A 26,045-nucleotide genomic window follows, 5' to 3' on the forward strand; every position below is an offset into this window, starting at 1 on the left:
GCGTCCTGTAATATGTATGCGGTCGGATGCTTGACATGACTTTGAGACACTTCGTAACATACGCACATGTGGATTTTTGCGTGCTAAATTGTGATCTTCGTTACGCCAGCTGATAGTTTCGTTTTATGGAGCCATTGATTTGTCTGCAGGCAGCACTTACTGGGAGAGCCATAGGCACCCCTCGTTTGCATGACGTTGAGCCGTTACAACGCCAAGCGACGCCTCAGTATGCCGGCTATTTGCATATTTCCCGCTCAGTGAATGAGGCTGGCATGTGCGGTCAGCAACTTAAATCAATGGCAGAATGTATTATCTCTTCTACTATCACAGCCTGCCTCTTGAGAACACATTAAACAAGGCATAACTACGTCCATTTCCATCACTATTAGACGTAGGACTCGTTTTTTTTTTTTTTAGCTCCCGCAAGCTCGAGTTCCTGGTGATAGACATGAAACATATTAGTGGTATGTCTCATGCTTTTTCTGTATCTCACTGTGGCTTCCAAGGGCGCAGAACATTGGCGCTACTCTATGTGTGCCACCGGGGCTGGTCGTCGCGGAACACACATTTCACAAGAAACGTCGTCATTGTTGTTGTTGCTTACCGTATTAATCAAAGGATCCAGCCGTTATTCGGCATCGAGTGTACCGCCGCACAAAGACGCGTGCAGCGATGACTTGCGTCATTCCTGCTCCCGCTTTCTCGCAGTGCCAGTTTTGATCCAGGCACGTTCTCTTCGGTTTCATCTGTCGGTGCACCCGCGACGCTGCTCCAATTTCGGGTGTTACGCCGGCCTCATCTTACGTCCCTGGTGTCGCGGAACAGAAGCGGGCCGCTCAGAAGAGTGATGGTGCTCCCACTCGATTTCGAAGCCCCAACCGCGTCTTCCATTCTGTCGGTCTCGTTATTTGTCCCGCTTCATCTGGCCGCTGCTGTAGTGCTCGTCTCTCGGCGATAACTTTTTTGCCTCCATTAAGCGAATAGACCGGAGGGTATATCTCCACTGCCATGATGTGGAATCGAAGTTAATAATAGTGGCGTGTCTCCCTCAAACGGAGAGGCAGAGATGGCGGCAGATGAAATTTTAGACCTCCATTTACGGGATGGCATATAAAGTGTGGCCTTGCGGATCGGACTAACTGGCATAGGGACGAATAGCTTGTCATTTGCGATGAGAAACCCTACATTTGCGAAATGACGATTGTGTGGGGGGGGGGGGGGGGGGGGGGTCTAGTTTCTGCTAGTGATATTGCTGTCCTGTCCTCCGTATAACCTCCGTGTTAGGAGGTAGAAGGGAACAGAGCGATGAGTACAAAGAGTTTGCGACAACCAAATCTTCGCCCGTTGCCAACTTTATTCTTCTTCGTACCCAAGCGTCTCCCCTACCCCCTGAGATGCCCCTTGACTTCCCGAAAAGATAGATATACGTATATAAGAAACGAATAAAACTTAATACCGCATTGCACAGGGAAGAGAGGATGGCTTACTAAGGTATTTTTCTGTCGGCCTTATTCAACTCACCACCTCTGCTTTTTTCTTTTTTTCTGAAGGAGGGTCGAACTTACCTCATATATATATATGTGTGTACAAGGCCCCCGTATGGGAGCCGAAACGTCTTGGTTTATTTTCTTTTGATGTTTTAGTCAGCGTCCGTTTTACCGTGTTTGTGTGTGTGTGTGTGTGTGTGTGTGTGTGTGTGTGTGTGTGTGTGTGTGTGTGTGTGTGTGTGTGTGTGTGTGTGTGTGTGTGTGTGTGTGTGTGTGTGTGTGTGTGTGTGTGTGTGTGTGTGTGTGTGTGTGTGTGTTGCTTTACTTGCTTTAGTTACTTCTTGATAGCCAAATAATTATTGTGGACGTGTCGGCCGGAGACCGACCTTTCTTGAGAAGGTCGGCAATTAACAGTTGTTTTTCAAGCAAGAAGTGCATCATCTTTTCAATTATAACCTTGCGGCAACCATACATACCTCTACTTCGATGTCGCATATATATATATATATATATATATATATATATATATATATATATATAATTTTTTGTGTGTGTGTGTTGTGTGTGTGTGCGTGTGTGTGTGTGTGTGTGTGCGTGTGTGCGCACCTACAATTTTTTCTCTTGCAACAATGCCAGCTTCGCAAAAGGTGCGCCCGTCGCGAAAGTGGACTTTCGTAAGCGGCGTCAACACCCTTTAGGACGTTGAAATAGAGATTGGAGAGGGGGAGAGAAGGGCAGCTAGATTACAGTCACATGCCTGGTTGGCTGCTACGTGTATAATACGGGAAAGGGAAACGAAATATAGCAGGAGATGCAAAAGCACAGAAAATTCACCCACAGACGGGAGGCTAGAGGTTTCTTCCTGGTGAACCTAAGGTGATCAGCACTGTCAGGCTCGTCTTCAGCCGTTCGCGGCCGCGCTGTCGAACCGTGACCGCCATGGGCCTTCTCGCGCTCGGCGAAAGTCATCCACCGAAATGCGCAGCATCGCAGTCAGGCCACCTCTGACGAGTCTTTTGCTGCCCGCCTGTTGACACAGCGTCGGCCGGCGGCGGCCACGACTTCGAGGGCTGGCTGCCACACTTTTCTTTAGGCGACGAGCAAACAAGGAGAGGGGCTGACGTGCAGGCCGCGTACGTTCGCGCCCGCCTCCTCCCATTCGCCGAGCCCGTCGCTAACTGCCGCGCTGTTGGCGGTCGCTGTGTTATGTCGCGTAGTCGAGACGAGAGTTCCAGGCTGATCGATATAGACGTATGTCGACGCAAAATGTGGAGGAAGGACGAAAAAAGAACACGAGAACAAAAAAATAAAAGTGACCCATTTCTCCTTTAAAGCGTTCAGCTTTTTGGGGGAACTAACCGCGATTTTCTCTTGGCTGCCCAATTGTTCTTGTGGGCCGATCCCGAAGATGGTGTTTTCCAGCACAGCGGTAAAAACCGCAGACTGGTACGGTACCACCGTGCGGTGGCACGGTGTTAAGAGGAGCATTCTTATATTCTTCCCTCGTGACGGCTAGCGTTTCTGACGCTGTAGTTTGAGACGCTGCACCTTTGGTTGAAGACGCAGACGCTGTCGTCTGAGACGCAGCACTGGGTTCCGAACTGTTACTTGGGGAAGTGACGCTCGAAGTACCGGTTGGCTCCCACGTGCGAAGAGTGCGCGGTGGTAAGGGGGCACCACCGATGACACGTAGTGCAACATAGTGCCCCACATAGTGCCATAAATAACCACCTTCCAAAGCATGCTAAACACTTTCTTGCGGAGCAACCGGGACTGGCATTTCATACATTTTTTTTTTCATGGCAGAGGGATATGCGGTTCGAGGAGAAGACAACAGGACTGGGTCATGCCCTTCTAACCTAACGAGTTGTCGAGTTAAAGCAGCTCTCTTATCCACTTTTACTGGGGGTAGGTTGCGTATGATACTTGCGACGGCACTTCAAAAGCTGTGCGGCTCTTGCATGGGTGCACAGCTCCCTTGCTCTGAGCGTCCGTCACGACCTGCTTCTCCACAATAAGAGATCTTGTGTGGAGAAGCCCGCTTAAATAATTCCTCGCGTGTGTGCGAGTAACCGAGAAGGTACTGCTTGATTCAGTGTTTGCATTTCGGCCTAACTTGTGAACGGTTTAAGGCATAAACTTTGCATGACATTAAAATTGTTGTCTGCGCAATGCATACGCACAAACATTGCATGAGGTTACACGTTGCAGCAAATGAAAATAAACACAGTCGTACGCATCGCATTTAGTTGCATATAATTCAGGAATCCCTTCCCATAGATTACATGCATGTCATTTTCTTTGTGCGCCACTTCACTCGTAGCCGTCACTTGTCAAAAAATTGATTGATTGGTTGATTGATTGGATGATTGATTGACTGATTGATTAATTACAAATGGTGAGCTTCTAGAAAGGCTTATTGTTTCGTAAAGCTGATTGATTGATTGATTGATTGATTGATTGATTGATTGATTGATTGATTGATTGATTGATTGATTGATTGATTCCCAATGGTGAGCTTCTAGAAATGTTTATTGTTTCGTAAAGCTGGCTACTGGCTTCTGTCTTGAAGCAAACGAAACGCTCGCGTACCCAGATTGAGGTACACGTTAAATAACCTCAGGTGTTCAAAATAAATCCGGAGCCTGCACACTACGCCATCTCTCATATTCCATGTGTTCTTTTGGGACTTTAAGCTCCGTAATTTATTCATTTATATTTTTGACGTCTAGAACAAAGAAAATGAGATGGGCGAGATAGTGCTGTCATAACATCCAGGCCCCCATTTTTCCCATCTCTTTTACTCTGTTTTGCCTTTGTAGTTGACTTAAGTTACAAATATATGCGTACGTGTACATGCGCAACTAGCATTTTTTATTTTTACACCCATGCAGCGAGCGATTTTTTTGTTCTCGCGGCTCTTTCTCAATTGCAAAAGTATCGAGAGGCACAGAAATGCAGAAATGAGGCGAAGCTTCTCTGCGAGCTCGAGCTTCGTGCTAAAACATTGACCCGTCGGCGAAAGAATTTCTCCCGCATCTTTGCACGACACATTGGGTGCGATGCCTGACCCACGGAGCAATCCGATGGCTACTGCGGTGGAATCCGGGACATAAATAAGAACATCATCCGACAAAATGTCCAAAAGAGGCGTTAGAGGGGTCCAAAAGCTGCGATATAGAAAGCTAGGCTAGGATTGATGTATTGCGCCACTAAAATAAAGGCTACCGGCCGTTTCTCTCTGTCGTTTCTTTCTTTCTTTCTTTCTTTCTTTCTTTCTTTCTTTCTTTCTTTCTTTCTTTGCTGCCTTCCGTTCTTGCTTCTTCGTTTGGTTTATTCGTCCTGCTGGAAATTTCTAAGAAAGCTGGCTTTCTGTCCGCAAAACCACGGAAGTGTGGGAAACAACTTCCACGACGTTAAGCGGCATTACGAAGGAAAAATGTCAGAAATCGTATCATTAATATTTGGAACGTTTATTTTCAATGTGCTGATTGGCTTTACACCGTAACGTCACTCGTTCTAACCGTTCCATCCTTGTTCCTCCTTTTTTGTTTTACTTACTTACTTTTGGGCACAAGAAAGGACTGTAATTTACGTTCCCACAATTACAGAGCCTGGTTCCGTTGTAATCATTTAAAGCCGAAAAGGTATCCTAATATTCGCTGCTCCTCGAGCTCCTGGTTCCCGAAGGCTGCTCGTAGAGAGACGGGGGAGGAGGGGGGGGGGACAAAGGGAATAAAGAGCGAAGCTACCGGTGGAAACGCGACGAGAAACAATTTGTGGTGCAGACGTCTCGAGTAACATGGAAAGGAGAAGTGCTGGTAGGGGCTCTGTATGAGCCAATGGTTGAACCTGTCTGCAACACAATGAGCCCGAAGGCAGAGACCTCATTTCCTCCGTGACATCCCGTCTGTTCCGCCTTCGGGCGTCTCTGCGCCGCCGGGCCCCATTCGCCTCTCGTTCTTCGCGCAGCGTATCAGACCGTGAGCCGCTCTCGCTTCATGCCGACCCGAGAGGCGCGCAAGCGCGACGCGGCTGACTTTACGTTGAGTGACTATAGGCACTGTGCTGCGTTAAGACGTTTGGGTTTTGATTGAACTGCTATTGAACTGCTCTGCCGAGCGCACAGAACTATGCGTCTATCCTGCGAGCAGTGCATGTAGTCCTACATACGAATTTTGAAGTTCAGGTATACATTATTTTAAAGAAAAGGAGGGAAGCCAAATGCAATGGGAGAAATGATTTGGAAAAGCCTGACAATGCCTTGGCTTCCTTGCGAAGCAGCCGGTAGTAGCAGCCTAGACGTACGGAATGGTGCACAACTTAACAGTGCACTATAATACCGTTTGAAGTCCTGTGGGCAGCAGAATGTGCTGTAGCAGTTGGCGTCTGAGATACAAACCTTTAAAAAACAAGAAAAAACACGTATTCTCACATTTCTAAGACACACTGAACTGTTCGACAGATGGTGAATACCCCAGTAGCAATGAAAGACACGCTCAGGCGGACCAATCGCCGGCCTCGATCGCCGGGCTTAATCAAGCTGCAGTTTTTCCTGTCACATGAAAAGTATCTTTAAAACTGTTTTTTTTAATAATAGAAGTTTAATGTGTTGCATGTGCTTATAAAGGACTTTTACGTCCATGTTGTAATGGCCGTGCGATATAGGGGAAACAATCTGAGAATGCTAACATATTTATTGTCTGCTTCGCCGCTTTAACTACTGTATTCCTTATTTGCTCCCACAGTGAATGCATTAGCGGGAGTGTGGGTATCCTTTTATCTCACTTTATGATTATTTTTTAATCTTAGGGCGTTGATGTTATTGGCATTGAACTTTACAATACTTTATTCAGTATCTTGTTGTCAAATTGGAGTTCCGTAATACAGAACTCGCACCACAGTCATTCTGTATACGCAAGAAGCTTCACCTTTGTCACCAGATCAGCTTTATTGCAACTTCACAATTTCTTCATTTGATCTCCCACTAACCTTACTCATTTGCAAAAATGTGCTATTACGCATCGTTAGAATTTTTCAGTTCACTAAATAAATCGACAAGGCAGGTAGAATTGAACAGATTTGTCTATGGTGGCGCAAAGTTTCAGTTAAAACCTTCTTTGTCGTTAGCTTTCAGCGGTAATGTTCGTCCTTCACCACAGATACAGCTTTCAGCTTTCTTCCTTCTTATATATCGCCGTCTTTAGCGCTCGCCTTTCTTTCCATGTTTTTTTTTTCACATTTTTTATTCCTTTCTCTCTCGGCTATTATCGGTACGATGGACTATGTGCCTTATTCCCGGAACCGCATGACTGTTACGGCGTTGGGAGGGGGTGATAGAAGTACAAGCTTTGTCTGAGAGCAGCCGACAAAGGCACATTGTTGCGCCTGCCGGAATGAACTCAAGACTAATTAATGTTGCCGTTGTCGCTTAATGAGACCGGTTTCCTTATGACAAAAACGATATATCACCTGCGCTTACTGAAGATGGCCTGCACCGTGCACACAGTCGGCTCCGCCTGACTGTGCTAAATCGTTGCGATCACGGGCTCTTGTGGGCAGCAGAAAATTCTGAAGTGTTCTTTCTTCCACTCGTTGCGGCAGAAGCCGACGAAAGCGCACCTGCGTTTCGTGAGGTCGACTGGCCTGCGTGGCCGCTCTTGGAGCTTCAGCTATGCTTTCACTTGTTGTTGTGGCCTCAATTCACTTGTGCGCTCTTGCTTATTTCCCTTCTTCTTGTTTTTCTTGTTTTTCTTTCTTTCCCAGAGTAAGGCAGCAAAACAAACATTACATTCTGGTTCAGCTCACTGTCGTTTCCTATTTTCAGCACCTGCCACTTTCCGAGAGAGAGAGAGGGAAAATGAAGAGGAAAGGCAGGGAGGTTTACCCGATATCAGTCTCCGGTTTGCTACCCTGCACTGGGGATGGGAGATAGGGGTTAGAAAGATGATAGAGAGGAAAACGCTAAAAAACACAAAAAAAAAAGAAACTTTCCGAAACTTTCTCCGTGGCAGTGGCCCTCGCTCACGCGAAACGCACGCAAAAGAGCGTCACCATAATAACAGACTCACAAGAAGCATGTCGCCTGCTTGTCAGGGACCACGTGACCAAAACATGTCACTCAATAATACCGACGAAATTCGCCCATCATCACCGGATCCTATGGTGTCCAGGTCATACAGGCCTTGAGGGGAACGAACTGGCCGATTCGCTAGCCCGAGCTATTATTAACCGGGCCTACTCGACCGGGATGGTCCCAAGTAGCCACTGTAATAACCCCAATCCAACGAATGTCCGGGAGATTCTCGCTCATCAGCGTGCAACCAGAAAAAAATACCCCCCCCCCCCTCAACTCCCTCACCCACAACTCAGTGGAGAGGAAGCCGCCAGCTGGCGCAAAATTCAGACCGCGGTATTCCTCCACGTTAAATTACAAAATGCCATGTTCCCCACTCGCTACAACACATTACTTGGGACTGTGAAACACACCCGTCTTATAAAACAAACCACACAATGGAGCAATCGGAGGTACAGCTAACCAGCTCAGACCTGGCGGGACACACAGTCCTTCATAAGACAGGTCAAGCGGGCGGCCGAGGTTTGCGGGGCCTTGGACTAAAGGGGCTCCAACCATTGCATGCAAATCGTTTAAGACAATAAAAGTTTCTCTCTCGCTCTCTCGAAAGATCCCGTTGATAAAATCGCGTTTCAAACCACCCTTGTGGAGTTAACAATTTACAATGGCAAAATACTAACTTCGTTCAGTCACGCTAATGTGGACAATAATGGCAATCCTGACGTAGGAGAATGGTCTTCTTTCTTAGACGCTAATAAAAATAGTCGCAGTTTCGTCCGAAAGGCGAAGCATCGACGACGAAGTTGCTGCTGCCCGTCTAAGTAGCTCTGCCTGTATTTATCGTTATTTATCGGTCATCTTAATGGTCGGAACTGTTCCAAGACAACGGACGACTCGAAAAGATACCTTCCGTGTAGGAAACCGACGGGTGCTGCGCCACCCGCCGCCTCACAGGTTGCTAGAAGAACCCAATCTGGTACCAACGAGCACTCCGCCATGACCTCCCAAGGGGTGACACTCGGTCAGAAACGCCGGCTGGTTTGTACAAGCCTGCCTGACTGCAAACGACAAGACACTGAAGAATCTGAGGACGAGTCAACAATCATCGGGGACCACGACGAGGCGAACCTTTCAGACCTAGATATGGACGAGGCTGGCTTCCGAATGGTGCGCCAGCGTAAAGGCAGCGGGCATTCGGTGGCCATTCGGTGGGCATTCCAGTGTTCATCACTGCAGCATCCGAAAGAGGTGATTTAAGGCAAGTGATCCCTATTGTCCTATACTCTGAGATTGAAACGATTGTCAGTGTAGCCCCAGTCAAGAGCCGTTTCACAGCGCAGGGAGCATTGTTCTTGGATGTAGAGACAAAAGGTCAAGCTAACGTCCTTCTATAGACCAAGAATATTCGGCGGCATAGGCATATGTGCCCGTTTCCCGCACAGTTATATGAAAAACACGTCTATTGTTACAGTCCCAAAATGGTACTCGGATGAAGAGCTGCTCACCTACTTGAGACATCAGGAAGTATCATCAGGAACCTTGTCATCTGAACGGTAGTCAAGGCGCACTGACTCCGGTTCTCACCTTTGCTCCAAATTCTGAACGCCCGCAGAAGATTAACCTTGGTCTTACCAGACACGAGCTACTCGACCACGTGGAGACATAACCACGCTGTTTTCACTGCCAGTGCTTCGGACACGTAGCTAAGTGCTGTCGTGCGGAGCAGTGATTGCTACGATTGGCCAGCGGGGGTAGTGACCTTCTAGCCTCTTCTACCCCACTGCGACGAATCGCTTCGTGAAGCTGACAATGCGTCCCCCACGGACAGACTACCGGCTCCAGGAAGGCGAGATCCGTTTGGCGGACCGATTATTGTTAGTTATTTCACTGTCGCCTTCACGGACAAATGTGAGCAAGAAAACTCCTGGAATGGGTGTTCTAAAGCGTTCCCTCACGGACTCCGGTAACCGCCGCGCTTGTTTGACAGACTCCCCAGCTAACTGCGGCGTCATCCCAGGTACCAAGACGCGCCAACATGAGTTAAACGTGACAACCCCTGTCTGAAAAGCTCCCCTCCTTTCTGTGTGTGCAGTGAACAAAGGTGCGGGAGTGAGTGCGTGAACCCTCGCCCTCAACGCAGGTCCTTCGACGACTTTGGATGCTCCGATTGGAGGAAGGTTGGACGGCAGTTTCCCTGGCCTAGGGATCTAGGGAGGACAAAGGGTGTTTAAGCAGACGTTTTTGGCTCCTCGGGGTGTGCTTCAGTTCAGTCATCCTAGAATGATGCGATGTAACCTTCTCCACTCTTCATGTAGATATTACAAATAAACACAGTACTCCTTGTTCTCGATGATAACACGTGCCTCCCTTCAACAACGTCCTTAGCGTGGTCACTGTGGAATTTCGGGTAATCACAGTGCGGATGACGCTGCCCGATCGGCCCACGATTGTGCCCATATTGTACCAATACCACTGTCAACAACAGATGCAGCCACAAGTCTTCGCTCCCTTGCAAGCGAGCTTACGCAGACTCTGTAGGACACCAGTGAATTCGCGAATGCACGTCTCCTCAAGTTGGATCCACGTCTGCAACTCCGTCTTCCACCAGGGTTACCACGAGCGGAAGCAACACTTCTGTGATGCTTGTGGCTCGGCGTGGCATTCACGAACTACTATTTCTTCCGCATTGGAATGGCCGACAGCCCTACTTGCGACACCTGCGGCAGCAAGGGGACGATCGAGTACCTCCTCTGCGACTGTCCCCGTTACCATATGTCAAGAAAAGTGCTCGTGACCGCGCTCGAAAAACTGGACAATCGCCCCTTCACAGAAGAAAAGTTATAGGACACTTTTCCAGACGGGTTTCGGCACTCAATGACTTAAGGGCTCTGCTGAAGTTTTTAAGGGCTTGGGAATTGCGCGATCGTCTTTGAATGTTGTAGCGCGTAGCATTGCGTTACTGTGTGAATTTTTCAAATTTTTTTCTTCTTTCTCCTTTTATTCCCTTTACCCCTTTCTCCAGCACAGGGTAGCCAGCCGGTACTTACACTGGCTAACCTCCCTTTCTGTCCTCCCCTTTTGTCACTCACTCTCTCTCCTTAGCGTGGATGAGCCGGACGACGGCATGGGCCAGCTACCCCTTTTCATGCCCGACCCCAACTATTACAAGATTTAAGCGCTGTAGGGTGCCTCGTAATTTTAAGACGTGTGTAAGTAAATACAGTTTTGTGCGTGCAAACCGCGTTAGCGACCACCCAGCTAGCTACGGCCGATGTCCTGCACGGACAGCTGCTCAGCGAAGGAATAATCAATTGTCTTGAGTCCAAATATGCAAGTGCACCATGGAACAACAAGAAGACGTCCAGCGCGCCACAACTAAGTGGTTTGGAAACAGAGTAGGCACCTAATTTCCCGCGTCTCATATTGACAGAAGAGCGATTCTCGTTCATTACATAACGAGGATCTCGAACCCGGCAACATTGATGCCTTCAGGTAGCTCTGTGAGTTTATTGAACAGTTGCCTTCACCGAAAACGATCACGTACTCGTGACGCCTTCGGCAGAAAGGATGTTCTAGATCCGCCGCCAAGGTTTGTGAGTGGTGGCGCTGGCTAACACTCCCAGGGTTAGTTCTAGTGGTAACACATAACTACCCGAGAAAGTGTATGGGAGGACGGCACAGCGGGAGCTCAATTTGTTGAGCATCGCACGCGTAATGAGAAGACGTGGGATCGTTCTCCACCTGCAGCAAGTTTTCTCGACCACTTTCAATTCCATTAATTTATAATTTCTTTATTTACAAGTAATTTACAAGTGTTGTCCTTGGTGTCTTTGGTTCTTGGCTTCTTATGATACCGACAAAAGAAGTAATTTAGCCAACGAAAATGGTCAACGCCGCTGTAGAACATGTTCCAAAAGAGTCCGCAAAACCACCTATGCAGCCGCAGTGAATCGACCTCAAGTACCGCTTGGAAGCACTCAGCAGGAAAACTGCCAACATGTGATACGCGCTTTGTTCACGGCACTACGCTCACACGTCGCGGAGATGCCTGTGGGTTCAACGAAGGATGTGCTGGAAGCCGTGCTGGTTCTTGAGTCAGTAATATTCTGCTCTACTTCCACGTACGATTAGTAGACGCATAATGGCAATTTTTCGCCCACCTGGTCCATTCCTTGATTTGAAAATTGTTACAGCGCTAACACATGCATCCACAAAATAACAAAGACGAAACAATTTTGAAATCAGGTATGCACCAACTCGCCCAGAAAGAAGTTTTAAAGGTCCATTCCACCGTTCAAAAGTGCCCTCAATTATGCAATGGAACTGCGCCAGTATTCTGCAGCGTCTGTGCGAACTTAGCCTTTTTTTTTTCGAGACGTCCCTATACCAACTCTATTCCTCTCGGAGGCCGGTCTCCCAAATGGAAGGATGATCCCAGGTTACATCAGACACGACAATCAGAGTATACCGTCATTTGCAAATGGAAGTTCAATTATATACATCAGGCGAGAAATACCTCACAGTACCTTACCAGTGCAACACCTTTGTTCCACCTATTTGGAAGTCGCCGCTGGGCAAGTGTGCCTAGGAAACCGAAAACACAGTGCGGTGTCGATGTATATAAGTCCACGAAAGAAGGTCTCCATGGAGGCGTTTCTAAAGGACCTTTCCAGTCGTTGCTCCTCTCCTAGACTAATCTGTGGCGAGCTTAACGCACATCATTCGCTTTGGGGGATAAGATTGTAGATTCTCGAGGCAAGGAGCTTGTCGCTGCCTCGGACGATGCTGACTTACGTGTGACGAACAATGGCAAACCGACTTTCTCCAGGCCACCAGATTCATGGAGTGCCGCAGACCTCGTGTTACACTCTACAGAAATTTTGGTATCATCGACAACGGCCCCGGACAAGATAGGCAGAGACCATCTCCCGATCTTCACAAACATAATCGGATTTCAGACTCCTGGTAGACAATTCTGTACATTGACATGCTGGGGCACATACAGAGAAGCGTTGGATGAATCCCCTAATGAGCTGAAGAGGCTTTACTGTGGGTTCCGATTTAATCAGCATTCAGATGCTGACAAATCTGCTATACGAGCGAAGACGAGCCCTTCCGGACATATTTAATCGCGTCTGGAGCACAGGAGAGATCCCAGAAGCGTGGAAGACAGCATGGGTGGTGCCAGTGCTCAAGTCTGGAAAGGATCCTGCGAACCCGGCCTCGTATCGGCCGATATCGCTAACATCATGCGCATCAAAGTTGATGGAAAAACTAATATGGTACGAGGTTAACTTGGTATCTTGAGCAAAAAAGTTGACTTACATCGTTTATGACCGGATTTAATCCATGGTTGAGGGCCCAGGACAGTGTCTCGGGCTTCCTAAACCATATCAAGCACCATCGCGACGACGGCCTTTCGACACTCGCCATCTTTGTGGACTTTGCCAAAGCATACGACTGTGCGCTTCATACAGGCATCATCAACGGACTCCAAACCGTGGGTGTCTCTGGAAATGCTCTTCGATTTGTCCACGTATGTTTAGGGATCAATGTGTCCAGGTTAAGCTCGGAAACATAATGAGCGAAAAGCGACGCATTTCCCTCGGTGTCCCACAAGGAAGTGTCCTATCTCTCTTGCTTTTTAACGTTGTCATGGCCAGCCTTTCAGAAGCGCTGGAGGTAGGTTGCACGGCAGTTAAAATGTCCATCTACGATGATTACATCTGCATCTGGATCTGGGGCACCAACACAAACGCTTGGGCCAGATAGGCAAGGGTGCAATCTCCGTCATCGAACGCCACTTATCAACGGTTGGCATATCTTTATCAGCGAAAAAGTCTGCCTTCATGATTTTCCTGGCAGTGAGGCGTAAGTCAACACGCCTGACGCTGAATATAAGGGGCCATGCAACTCGCCGTGCAACTAGTGTTCGATTCCTGGGCATCACCATCGACAGCAAGCTACTCTGGCGACGCGCAGTTGAAAGTGTTGAGGCCGGATCAGTGCAAAGGTCAACGCACTTCGTCGCATTGGAGGTGTACGCTGGGAAAACAGTCCTATGTCCATGTTAAAACTGAACGTGGCTGTGATAACAAGCCGCATTCTCTATTAGCTGCCGCTGATATCACTATCCCCGAGCCAATTGGAGCGCTTGGAGGCAGTGCACAGAAAGGGACTTCGCCTGGCGATAGGAGTTCCTCAAGCGGCTTCAAAAAAGAAGGTTAGTAATGAAGCGGAGTCTCTTCCACTCCGTCTTTTGGCATCTCAGGCATTGCTGACGCAGCTATTGAGGTTTGGCCTTAATTAAGGCTTGGTTATTCAAGACTGAAGGATGCGCTTCCTAGCTCTGTGCTTTTTGTGGTGATATCGGTGACATCGAACATTTCATTTGGCTATGCCTGCAGTTCGACACAGAAAGAAAAGCGATGATCGAAAGCCTTCAAAAGAATGGTCTTTCGCACAGGACCTTTGAAGACGTCGTTTTCCCCGGAGGGCCCGCGGCAATCAGGAAAAGAGTTCAACGACTGCTGATTGTCTTCATGTTAGACACGGGGCTCTTTGAAACCTGCTGACGCACATAGTGACACTCATAGGAGGCTCAGGCGGAACAATCGCCGGCTATGCATGCTAGGCTGCCTGCTTCAAAACCACCACCACCACCACCGCCTAGACAGCTATACGAAGTACGGGTAATAGTTTTATCGGCCGTATAAACTTGGAAACATACGCTTACTAAATGAAATAACGATCATAGTGTCAGCGCGCACAAGCAAACTTGAACACATCACACTGGATGAGCGCGGACGCTCGCTGTCAAAACGCTGGTGTGAGCAAGCGCTGCAGCCTGCAGCGAACGAAGTGACGATCGTGCGGTCTATCGCTTCAACGCAAGAGCGCCGAGAACGCTGCGCGCGCAGTGGTATGAGCCGTCTGGAGCTCCCTTTCGAGATACGGCACACGCGATCGCACGCGGCCATGCAAAGTACGCACTTGTTGGCAGAGCCGAAGCCGCCCTCCGCCCCCTCTCCCACTTGTGCTGCCTCCCCGCTTTCCTCCATATATGGCGCGCGAGATTGAACTGTGGTTGTCAGTTCCCCTTGCGTCCGGTCACGAAATGCGCAGTTGCTGCCGGAGCACAATGCCGCCCGCGCTCCCTCCCTCCTTCCGATCCCCCCACGACCTTTCGCGCGGCGGGAGACGGCGCGTTTGCTCTCCGCTTTCTTCCTTTGCGCGCGCCAGATTGAGCCGCGATCGCTCGCTTCCCTCACGTGCTTTCACTCGCACATATTAAGACGCGCGGCGACGCTTTATCGACCGTGTACTTTATACGGAGCATCACAGCGACGCCGACGGCACAAATGCGCCTGGAGTGTCCATATAATTGCTATCGCAGTAAAAAAGAAGAGTCAGTTGACAGTGGTAAAGGGCAACCACGGGGGAAGAGAAACTTGCCGGCTTAGTCCTCACTTGGAAGCGCCAAGTCTCGAGCTGCTGCCGAGTGATTTTTAAAGCGCCAAGCAGCGGTCCGACGCGCCGAGGTGGAATAGACGGATGAACTCGAAGAAAGGAGATTGTGGTGAATCTCCACTACGTCGAACACCTGCGTCGACGATGTGAAAGAAGGAAGGCTCTAGGAAGCGTTCGTAAAAACTACGTGCGTTTACCGAAAGAGAATGCGATTTATGGCGAAGATGTGGCTATATCCGCACAATTTCAGCTCTGCAATGAAGCGAGCGGAATCCTTCGATTCGCTTGGTGCATCAGAAGCGCCTGGCCTTTGCGCCAGCGAAAATGCGAAGGTGTCTGTCTCTGTGCGCCGACACAGCAGGCACTCTGACTCGCACTGCGTGCGTGCACCCCCGCCTTGCTTCTCGTCTCTTTGTCAAGCAAATCGACCGTGTAATGCACCTATTTTGCGTTACAGTTGTGGCCATTCTTTATTTTTTTACTTCACCGCACGGATATATTCCGCTCATGAGAGCTTCAGTGCGGGGCCGCTTTTCGGAGCGAAAAGGATGCGGTGTTAGTGAACTGCCTAAGGCCCTTTCGCGCGCCCACTTCTACGCGGCTCGAAGCGGTACCGTGCGCGTTATTTGCTGGGTCTCCTCTTTTACTACCATCAGTACGCATACCCATGGTTTATATATACCTATTATATTGCAGCCTCAGATTTGTGCGCTCTGTCACAAATAAAGGTACGCTTTCTGCACTTCTGGCCGCTTAGGTTGGCTTTACCGCGGCTTTAATAGTCCGGTTGCTGAGACAAGACAGCGCAAGAGTGGCGCAGGGCTACCACGACTTATTCGAATCTTCAACAGCGCTACTGGAGCAAAATATACCCTCACTCTTATTCTCTGTGTGCTGCTCTTTTTCTTACAATGGGTCCTCTTTTTGACAAAAAGAAAAAAGAAACAGATGGAGTGCGTAAACGGTTTAAGAAAAAGTGAACAATGGTACGGCAAGACAGATGGAATAACCAGAACTAGTTCGGGCTTACCATCCTGTGTAGGGTAGAGGAGATAAATGGATCCGAAAATGGGAGAAAAGAAACTTTGAAAAATAGGTGCGCCCACACACGCGAGAAAGCGCGTACAAGACGCAACGCCATGACTTGGCCGTCGATAAGCACTCCCGGCAGCTATATATCATTTGGAGAAGAGTGCCTTCAAACCGTCTATTTGTATTAAAGCGAACTGTATCGTGACTGTTCTATATCGCATCGAAGAGTGTTTGCACGCTGAGGCGAGTGCAACCGCTGAGACAGGCTTGCATGATTTTCTCGTTTCAGTCACGCGCGTATGATGCACGACTGTCAGTCATCGGATACCAGTGAGAGGGAGAGGAAAAAAAAAGGCGTAATTTCATGAACGCTACGTGAAACCGCAGAGGACAAAGAGAGCTTGCTTGACATCGTGCTCGCAGTCTCTGATACTTATGAAAACGGGAATCAGGAGCCTGATGAATAGAACTGACGATGTCATCCAAATTTAACTGCATGGGTCACGGAGGCTACATGTGTTGTACCAGGGATCTTGCTCTCGTCATTCCTTCCTTCTATATTATTAATTTTTATATTATATTTCACCCTAATCATCTGGAGTGGCATGTCAGGCTTTTCACTAGGGCAATACATCCGGCTCTCATTAAAGTCTTTCTCTGTCTCTTGCTTACGCATGTCTTTATTTCATGCTCTTAGTTTACCTGTCGCGACGACTTAGGTAGTTTTGTCTTTTCGCTTATGCATGACACAGCAAAAGCTTAGCCACATGTACTAAGCGGAAGCCAACGTCCGCATTATGATTGAGATAAGTAACTTCCTTAAGGAAGCGCGGTAGTTTGCTCTCTGAAGCACCGCTGATGCTCTATTCGAGTTTTTCGCGTCTCGAAACCACAATAAGCATGTTGAAAAATCTCCCTTAAATGAGTGACAAGCGAATATAAGTTCGCATTAGCCCTGAGCCAAGGGTAGGCTTTATTGTGTTTCTTCCATTTTCATCTGCTTTGGTTATCACGCACACATATATACTTTGAGTGAACGCCTGCAAAGCGACAAGTTCGTTTTTGTTCCCATGATTCATGACGCGCTGGACACAAAAATTCATCTTATAGCAAAATGGTACTGCTGCTTAGTCACCGCCAGTCTCAAGTCCAACCTGCTATAATACAGCGGCGGTGATCTTAAACTCTCTATGGTGTTGGGCTGCTGAGCACGAGGTCGCGGGATCGAATCCCGGCCACGGCGGCCGCATTTCGATGGGGGCGAAATGCGAAAACAGCCGTGTGCTTCGATTTAGGTGCACGTTAAAGAACCCCAGGTGGTCAAAATTTCCGGAGTCCTCCACTACGGCGTGCCTCATAATCAGAAAGTGGTTTTGGCACGTAAAACCCCAAATATTATTATTATTTATCTTAACTCTAGAAGAATGGCAAGCATATTGTTTGCACGTCGCATAAAATAGATGATGAAGAGAAAAAAACAGTGTGGCTGAAAACTACGGCATCTTGCATCCTTTGCAACCCGCGATATTCGAGTTCACTGAAGAATATCGGCGCCTGACTTGCGCCAGGCGGGTAGTCTCGCGATGAAGGCGTCCTAATACTGTTTTTTTGTTTTGTTTTTTTTTTTCCAGTAAGAGAGAGTCGTGCGCCTTTGGGAGGTTTCGATCGGGTGCGGCTTAAAGTTTTACCGCCAGCGAGTAGCCTGGCTTTAAAGATGGCTGCTCTCCGATTCCCTGTTGCTTCTGCTGCCCGTGAAAGGGTGAAAAAGCGACTTCCATTGGCGAACGCTGGTGGCAGTTGCTCCCGGATGCAATCCAAGGCGATTGCCATCCGCCGCTTTCCGCCTTTTGTTCTGCCGGGAGACACAATTTCGCCCAAGGGCGATGAAGTGCGAAAATCGACGCCAACTACGAGTGCAAGAGGGAAATGACGCAAGTGGTGCTCGACTCGATCATTTCCTCTGCGTTATTTAGCGTCAAGGATGAGAATACGGGGGTTCGAGAGGGGTAACATACCAAACGATGGAAGAACTGCGCCGACGGTTCGGCTCCAGGCGCTGAAACGCGCGCCTGATGAGCAGAAAAGCTGATAACTTATCAAAGTCGTGGTTCCGAAGTGGATGTTATTTCCTTTGACTTCGTAGCTTTAGTTTTGGAGCTGTGAGGACAATAAACGACCTTATTTTTGGCGCCACTGCCGATTTAAGTACCTCTACTGCGCTTAAGGAAGTTGAGATGATTGACTGATTGACGAAAGGCCGTTGATACACAGGCCACTGAAAACTTGCATGTACCTAAATACCTGGCCTTCTCTCTCTCTCTCTCTCTCTCTTTTAGGGGAACAAAATCTTTAAAATGCGCTTCAAGCAGAAGGCGCAATTGTATTTCCCGAAGTAGATTACTTAGCGAGGCAGACGCTACCTGCAATAGAAATGACAGTAAATAATTATATAATTAGCAGAATTTTCCAAATGCGTTTTTAACTAGTCAATTTAGGGAGCATGTTTCAGCCGCTATATTCATGTATATAAATGCCCAAGGCACGTCCCACTTGGAACGAATATTGAAATGCGCGAATTTTGAGACAGGCTTCCTTGAAAGAGGAACATCAGCTTTCTTTCTTTCTTTTTTCTTTTCCTTTTTTTTTTACAGAACGCGTTTTTAAGTTGTGAATGACAAATGTAACTCCAACACCAATGCATATTGTAGCTAACTTTAGGAACGGATATTACGAAGCTGATGCCGCGGCCTCAGAATTCCTTCTACGTGGACATGTCTTGCGAATTCACGGGCTCCAATGCGTAATTAACTTTTCAATGCGTGCTTTTATGCAATTAGTGCAAAAGTGTATTTGTGAAAATTTGTTAATTATTCAACAATCCGTTTTGATTTCGTGTAAAAGTATGCCCTCCTGCGCGAATAATCGAGTTCAACGAGCAAAATTACGCTGCCTGCTCCAGGCTGTTCTTTAAGGTCCTGTTCAGGTGAAAGAAAAAAAAAGGGTCAGGTATTGTGTTAGAACGTCTCCGTCCCTCTGGGAGACTGCTCGGCTCTGCGCTCGCGTATGGGATCGCTGTTTACTGAAACCGAAACACCGCTGACGGCAACAGCAGCTCTGGTAGCGCCATCTCCTGACGTTTTCTACAAGTGCAACGCATTAGAAGTAGTTCCCGAAAAACAGGGAGAGAGAACTTCAGTATACACCTTCGCATAAGCAGATATGTAGAACAAAGTCGTTGCAAATATAGTTTTTTGTTACATTCATGACATACGCAAACAAATGAACGTATTGGGTTCGAGATTTAGCAGGGGAGGCATTTCTGACGTATAGCGTGTTCGTGCGGCGCGCGCATGTTTGCATGCGCGATGATACTGCGAATGCTATCGCGGATCGCAACGCTTACGATTTCTTTTCATTAATGCATGTATTTTACTTCTCTTATATTTGCGTGCTACTTATTTTAAGTGCTTGAACGTTTTTTTCGAAGGAAATGACCGTCTCCACGAAACAACATTGAAAATAGCCCGCACACCAAGCGTAGCGCTTGGAAAAGCTTTTCGCGCTTACAAGAATTTGGTGACTAGGTGAGATGCATCTCTTTTACTTTTTATTTATTTTTATTTTGGAGAGCAGCTCTTAGGCGATCGTTCCTGCGGCAAGCGTCGGCGTTTTCCCTCGTAACCGAGCGGACGAGCGCAGCGAGTGGAGAAAGCGGAGGCGGAGCCCAGCAGGAAATGAGAGAAAGGGGTTCTTGAGGGAAGGAGGAAAGGCTGGGCAGACGGCAATACCAAAGAAAGCGTGAGAAGAAAAGCGTAGTGCTGCGCAAGACGGGCTTTGCGGCAACGATGGCTACGTGATGGCGCCAGGGTAGCCCGTCGTCTGTATGGAAACAAAGCGCTGCATGAGCGGAGGTCGGTCTTAGGCGCCTGCTGTGAATCGCGCCCACGCGTTCCCACGAGTGGGAAGTCGCGTCACACTTCGCTCCGTTTGCAACGTGCCGTACGAGACAGATTGCCCGCGCCAGCCAATGTATCGCGAAATGAAAACGCGTATAGAGCTGCGCTCAAAATTCACATGAGGGAGTGTCGTAATCGTCGGTGAATTTTTCCTATACTTTTTTTCCTGGACAGACGTGCGTACGATCTTGGACTCGGTGGTCGCGGAGCTGGAGGCGAAGCCGGACCGACGATTTATCTACGTCGAGATGGCTTTCTTCACCCGCTGGTGGGAGGAGCAGACGCCAGAAAAGCAGGCCTCGGTACGCGCCCTAATCGAAGAAGGTGAGTCTCACTTTCGACTTCCATGCACGCTTCTTCGTCTCGCACTCTCGACCTGTTTCGGCGCACGATTGAACAGACTGTGGTTCATAGTAATTCGTCCGCCTATTTGTGCACTGATGCATTAAAGTTTACCCATCTCGGCCCGTATTCACAAAAAGCAGTTACGGTAGAATTGTTCGTAAGAGTAAATACCAGTCAATCCTGATGCTGTACATATTATTAGCGAAGGTGAACAGCCAATGAAAAATTGCCCTTACGAACGAAAAGCTTTCTTAATTTGGTCCCGGCTCTCTTGCCCCCTTTGGCATTGGCAGAAGCCAGTGAATGTGGTAGGGAAAATAGATGCTCATTGTCATCGCGGTTATTGGGTTCCGTATGCAACTAGAAAATCACGCCCTAGAAATCCCTACACGTCCGCATTTAGCGCAACGAGCAACCTGTGGCGGCTGCGGCATTCGCGCCAAGAGCATTTCCAGAGGCACAGAAGCTATCCCGGCAGGTTCGAAAATAAATCTCGCAAGTCACAGCGCAGCTCTTTTTCCCTTGATGAGCGCGAACAGCGTCCTGATTAGTAGACGCGTCCCGTACAACCGATGTCGGGGGGGGGGGGGGGGGGGGGGGAGTATCCACCAAGAGCACCTCGGATACCCGTGCGCCTTCCCGCGACAGAAAATGTCCTGCTGTCTTCACTGCAGGGCACGGGCACTTTATTTTTTTTTTCTTGACAACCCTGACCAATGGCTGGCGCAGTGGCTGCACAAGGAATTCGTCGCTGCTACTGTGGGTCCGTGATTTCCATGCACTTTGTTTGGAGCTGCCTGTCATACACAATCTACGACAAAGGAAGCTTTCTGAACTTCCTTTCAATGTGCTGCTGGCTAGCTATATGTAATGTGTGTTCCGTAATGCACAATGGAGGGCAATAGGAGCTCCTTATAGTGTTCTAGGAGCAGAGAAGACTTGGTTTACAATTGCTGAATGCTGACTGACAGTTGACAATAGCAGAGTCAGAATCTACCTATTTATTGTTATATTTGCTTACCGTGGCACCAGTTTAAAACAGACTGGCGCCGGTGCAGACCACAAGTGGGAGAAAGGTGTCAATAGAGCATTTGTGCGACCCCATTCTCGAGACGTCGTGCGGTGTCGCTGCGAGGTCTGCGGTTCCTATACAAGGCATCTCTCTCAGCAGAGCGACCGACGGCGACCTCAATGATGAATATCGGGTTACGAAATGTACCGACGATATTACCGACGATATGAGCTGCTGAGTAACAAGGTGAACTGAATGAGTTCGTTTTGTCCGCTTCGTCTCCTGTTCACTGTTTGAGTAACCTTACGAAGGTTTTAAAATCACACGAGGAGAGTCAGGGAAGCAAATGCCTGAGGGAGACTTACGCAGCAGTATGGTGAATATTTAGAGTATGATACCCGTCAAAAGGAACAGCGCCAGCTCAAGATCCGCCTACGACTTTCAGGTCACGTCATCTGCTGGCCATCCCTGTCAGTTCACCCTCGTTAGTCTGCCGTTCTCTTTCAAGATGTATGATTTGAGCCAGCCCAATTTTGGATACTCGCAGGTGCTGAAAAGAAAGTGCGAAAACTGCACCAGCAGCAGAAGCCGAGCACGTATAAGTTATGTGTTTCCGTTCAGTGGCCACAAATGTCATAAGTGAAGAATATCAAGCTCTTCGAGAAAAAATAAAGGAAGGAAAAAAAATCCTACTCATTTAGGAGAGCATACGGCTGTGAAATTGAATTCACCGCATCGACCGGCGTTTCTTTTGAGAAAAGCCACGATGGCGACAGAGCGCACGGCAAAAGGGATCCCGAGCTTCCATCTATAAGTGGTTTGTGATTCAGTTTCGTCTATAGCTGAGACCGCACACTGTCGACGCGCACGCGCTCTTGTCCGCACTGACTGAGATTCGTATTCGAAAATGTTTAGTTCTGTGCGAAGGAGAGTAACACTCGTTCAATTCGTCTCCCTCTGGTCGTGGAGATAACGCGAATACCTGTCTGGTATGTATCTTTCACAACACGTTTGTTTGGCTGCTTGCGGAAAGAAAAACACGCAAATACAACGCAATGTTGGCATCTGAATGGCGCGAAGCTTGTTTGAGCTAGTGCGGTCACCAATAGCAGCGGATTACACGAGCACAGCATAGTCACGTGTAGCTATTAGCTGTCTGTTTCACAAAGACTGAGATGATGTATCATGCTTGTCGAGGGTAGAATGTGAATGAGAATTGCATGCAATCATAAGTACGACACATACCTAAATACGTTTAAGGCTTACGTACCCCTTGCGTCATAGTGGTACATGACCATTCTAGGTTATGATCCAAGAATAGGCACAATCAAAGTGGCACATACCCAATTGTGTATACCGAGTGGTGCGGAGAGAGATACAGAAATAGAGGAAGACAGTAATGTTAACCAGACAAAAATAAAATTCCGCTTTGCTACTGGAATGGGCGCATAAAATTCCGAGGCGGCACTTACGTCTATGTTGTAGTTAATCTCGCAGCCTCGTCGACCTCACGTAGCGAACCAGCGCTCTCTCTGCCTTTAGCGCATCCGTCCATTGTGACCGCTGTCCACAGTGGCCTGCTGTTCAGTATCTCTTGTGCGGTACAACACACCTGCCTCTCCATACAATAACGTTGGTGGATACATAGAAGATGTGCGATTGTCAGCTCAAATAAAACACAAGCAGTGGGCATATTAAATAATTGGTGTTCTTGCTCGTTTTATTTTCCTATTCCATTGGATATTCATAAATGAATAAAATGTGGCAACTGTGCTTTTGAACCAATTCGCTCAGAAACTGTAAGCGAGAGGTGTCTCCCTCATTTCGTGGCGTGTTCTCGCATGGATGTCAAGCTCGCATTGCCGACTCCGTTATTGACTGGGCTCATACCGATATGACAAAGGCAGTGCCGAAGTTGTCTGTTTCGGCACATAACCAGTGTGCACATATTTAGCGGCCCCAGTTGTCTACTAGGCGAAACAACAAGACAGCAGCAAGTTGTCTATTCAGGCACATATTCAGTTGAAGTCTGCTCGGCAAGACAGTGGGCAGTGGTCCAGGCTGTGGCCCAAGTTCTTTATCCTCCCATAATCGGCCAGAGAGAGAGAGAAAGATTCTTGATTAGGGGGTGAAAGGTTGTGCTAAGTGCAGCGCGAGACAGCAAGACAGCAGCAAGTTGCCTATTCTGGCACATATTCAGTTGCCAATGGAGTCTGCTCGTCAAGACAGTGGGCAGTGGTCCAGACAGTGGCCCAATTTCGTTCTCCCCCCATAATCGGCCAGAAACGTACAAACCGCTAAGTTTGGGGAGGAGCCATAGAAAGTTATCGCTTAAAAAAAACGCAGTCGGCAGCAATGCGAACAACTCGGGCATTCCCGTGAAACACAGCGCGAAGAACCGCGCCTGGAAATTCGTCGCCCAGCAGGGATAGGGAAACAAGAAAAAGGAGGAGACAGGTGTCGTGACTAAACGTCACGTGTGCGCTCCTTCCATAACGGCAGAAGAGGAATGTCGCTTGCGGACGCTGGTAGAAGCAATCGGAGAGTCCCTTATGCTGGCAGGGTAGCTCGCCTCCTATCATCATGGTGTCGGAACATTTCGTTAATTTTCTACTGCCAAACCATTCATTTTTTTTTAAATTCTTGTGGTAGAACGATGCGTGGACGGTACTTTACAACCAACGTTTGCCGCTGAGCCTGGTGAGAATTCACCTGAAGTTCTGAAGTGGTAATTAAGAAAATTCTTCACAAAAGAGCAACATCCTCATGAGTGGTCCAAACATTGGTCTTTACTGGCTAAAAGTACCGAAGATTTGAAGTGAAGCTTGACGGCGCTCTATGGTAGTAGCTGGTCATAGTACCGCCCCGCTGGTCATAGCTGGCTGGGGTTAACCAGAATAATAATGCTAACTCAGTTGCCTGCTCTTAGTTGTCTTACTGTCATTCTTGGAGGACACACCGGATTCCAGGAAAGCAGATCTCCAGAAACTGCACCGTGAATCGCTGTTTGTATAGTCATTTGGTCCGTCGCTTGTAGGGACAATGTAGCTGCCGCATGGCTCTATGGTCGGCTGATCGATTAGCGCTAATTTCTCTCAAATACATGAAGGAAACGGCACTTCTCAGATGTTCTGGGCGATCGGCGTCTTGTGCCTCGGATTTGAAAGGTTTACATTATTTTATTCGCTTTTCGCACGCTGCTTGCCGTTTGTGTCCGCCTAGCCGATTTCAGCAGGTCTCAGTCCAATCGTGTTTCGCCACGTCTTTGTTTTAATGGCACTAGCCATTATAGAATTCACAAATGGATGTCCACGTAGTGCCTTCGGTTGATGTCATCACAGAATGCCTCCTCAGTAGTAGAAGAGAAAAAAAAACTTCCTCTAGTGAGGTTTCATATCATCGTTTGCGAGTCAGGTGCTTGAACCAGCGGTTCCACTGAATTGACGCAATGAAGTGACGAAAGTATATGCTATGGCTAATGCAGCTAGCCGCACGTGGGGCGAGGCAGTTAGACGCGTCATTTTGCGCACGCTTCGAGCACGACTAAAGCATGAGTTTTGATGTACTGGTTCCTTTCTTTTTTTGTAGGGGGGGGGGCGCAGCCAGATTTCTTGTGTGGTAGCCAAAGTAGATTTCTTGGGAAGCAGGCAAGCAAGCTTCACGTTAAAATGTCACCAAAAACTGTGAGCGCTTTAAAACCATGGCAAAACACATTGATTTGCATGTGCATTTCTCCCCACGGAGTGTCGTTTGCTTTATGTGCCATGACCCGCCGTCGTTGCTCAGTGGCTATGGTGTTGGGCTGCTGAGCACGAGGTCGCGGGATCGAATCCCGGCCACGGCGGCCGCATTTCGATGGGGGTGAAATGCGGAAACACCCGTGTACTTAGATTGAGGTGCTTTGTTGTCAGACTAAACGCCGCACGTGACAGTCGCGTCACATAAGGGAGGAGCTTTGCGCCAATCCTAACTCTCTTGCATGCGTAATCATGCGAACGGATCATGAAAATTTGGAGTCGAATATCTAGGAGCACAGACATCCTAGAAAAATTATTCCGAATGATAACTGTGTAGAAACACGATTGCCTCTAACTTTTCAATACAAACATACACACTTACTGCAGTCAATAAACACTTAATTATTCAATTTTAGTTAATTGGGCTGCTGACAGCGATAACTATCATCTCACTTTGTGTCCCTTTGGCCACATAACTTATTTGCACTGGTGGTCTTCGTGTGCCTGCGAGTGCCTAATATTAGGAAAACCGTAAAGCTTAATTTTGAACACCCGGTGTACTTGTAGTATTGGTAATGGCTGCGCGCGTATTTACAAGTAGTTGCCGTCGTTTTTCAACAGGACAACCGCTGAGGGTTCAGGTGGAGTCGTTAATTAGAAGCTGCGCAAGGCACTGAACAGGAAAAATCGGTGGTATTGATGTCGGGCCCATACGCGAACGCATGCTCAAAAGTAAGCTCACTCGAACGAGCAGACTCCGGCAGGCGATGCCGACACAGCGGCAAGCTTTTGCGCGAAAGAAATAACGAAGGAAAGAAATATGCTGTTTTGGTTTACCCTTAGTTTCCCTACGCAACTGCACAAATGCGAAGGCACGGACGAGGCCGGACTAATTTAAATGACTCCACTCAGCATTTTTTTTTTCCCGGC

At 48.1% G+C, this 26,045-nt stretch overlaps 1 protein-coding gene across 2 annotated transcripts in view; it reads left to right on the forward strand.

The window, feature by feature from the left end:
- LOC142581362 (lysosomal alpha-mannosidase-like) overlaps positions 1 to 26,045 on the forward strand; it is a 636,884-nt gene that overhangs the window by 543,015 nt on the left and 67,824 nt on the right. For both annotated transcript variants that reach the window (XM_075691205.1, XM_075691204.1), the window contains one exon: positions 20,196 to 20,345. In XM_075691205.1, coding sequence (XP_075547320.1) covers positions 20,196 to 20,345 — 150 coding nt within the window. The remainder of the gene's footprint in view (positions 1 to 20,195; positions 20,346 to 26,045) is intronic.

This window comes from Dermacentor variabilis, chromosome 1 (genome assembly GCF_050947875.1).
Source record: "Dermacentor variabilis isolate Ectoservices chromosome 1, ASM5094787v1, whole genome shotgun sequence".
Lineage (NCBI taxonomy): Eukaryota > Metazoa > Arthropoda > Arachnida > Ixodida > Ixodidae > Dermacentor > Dermacentor variabilis.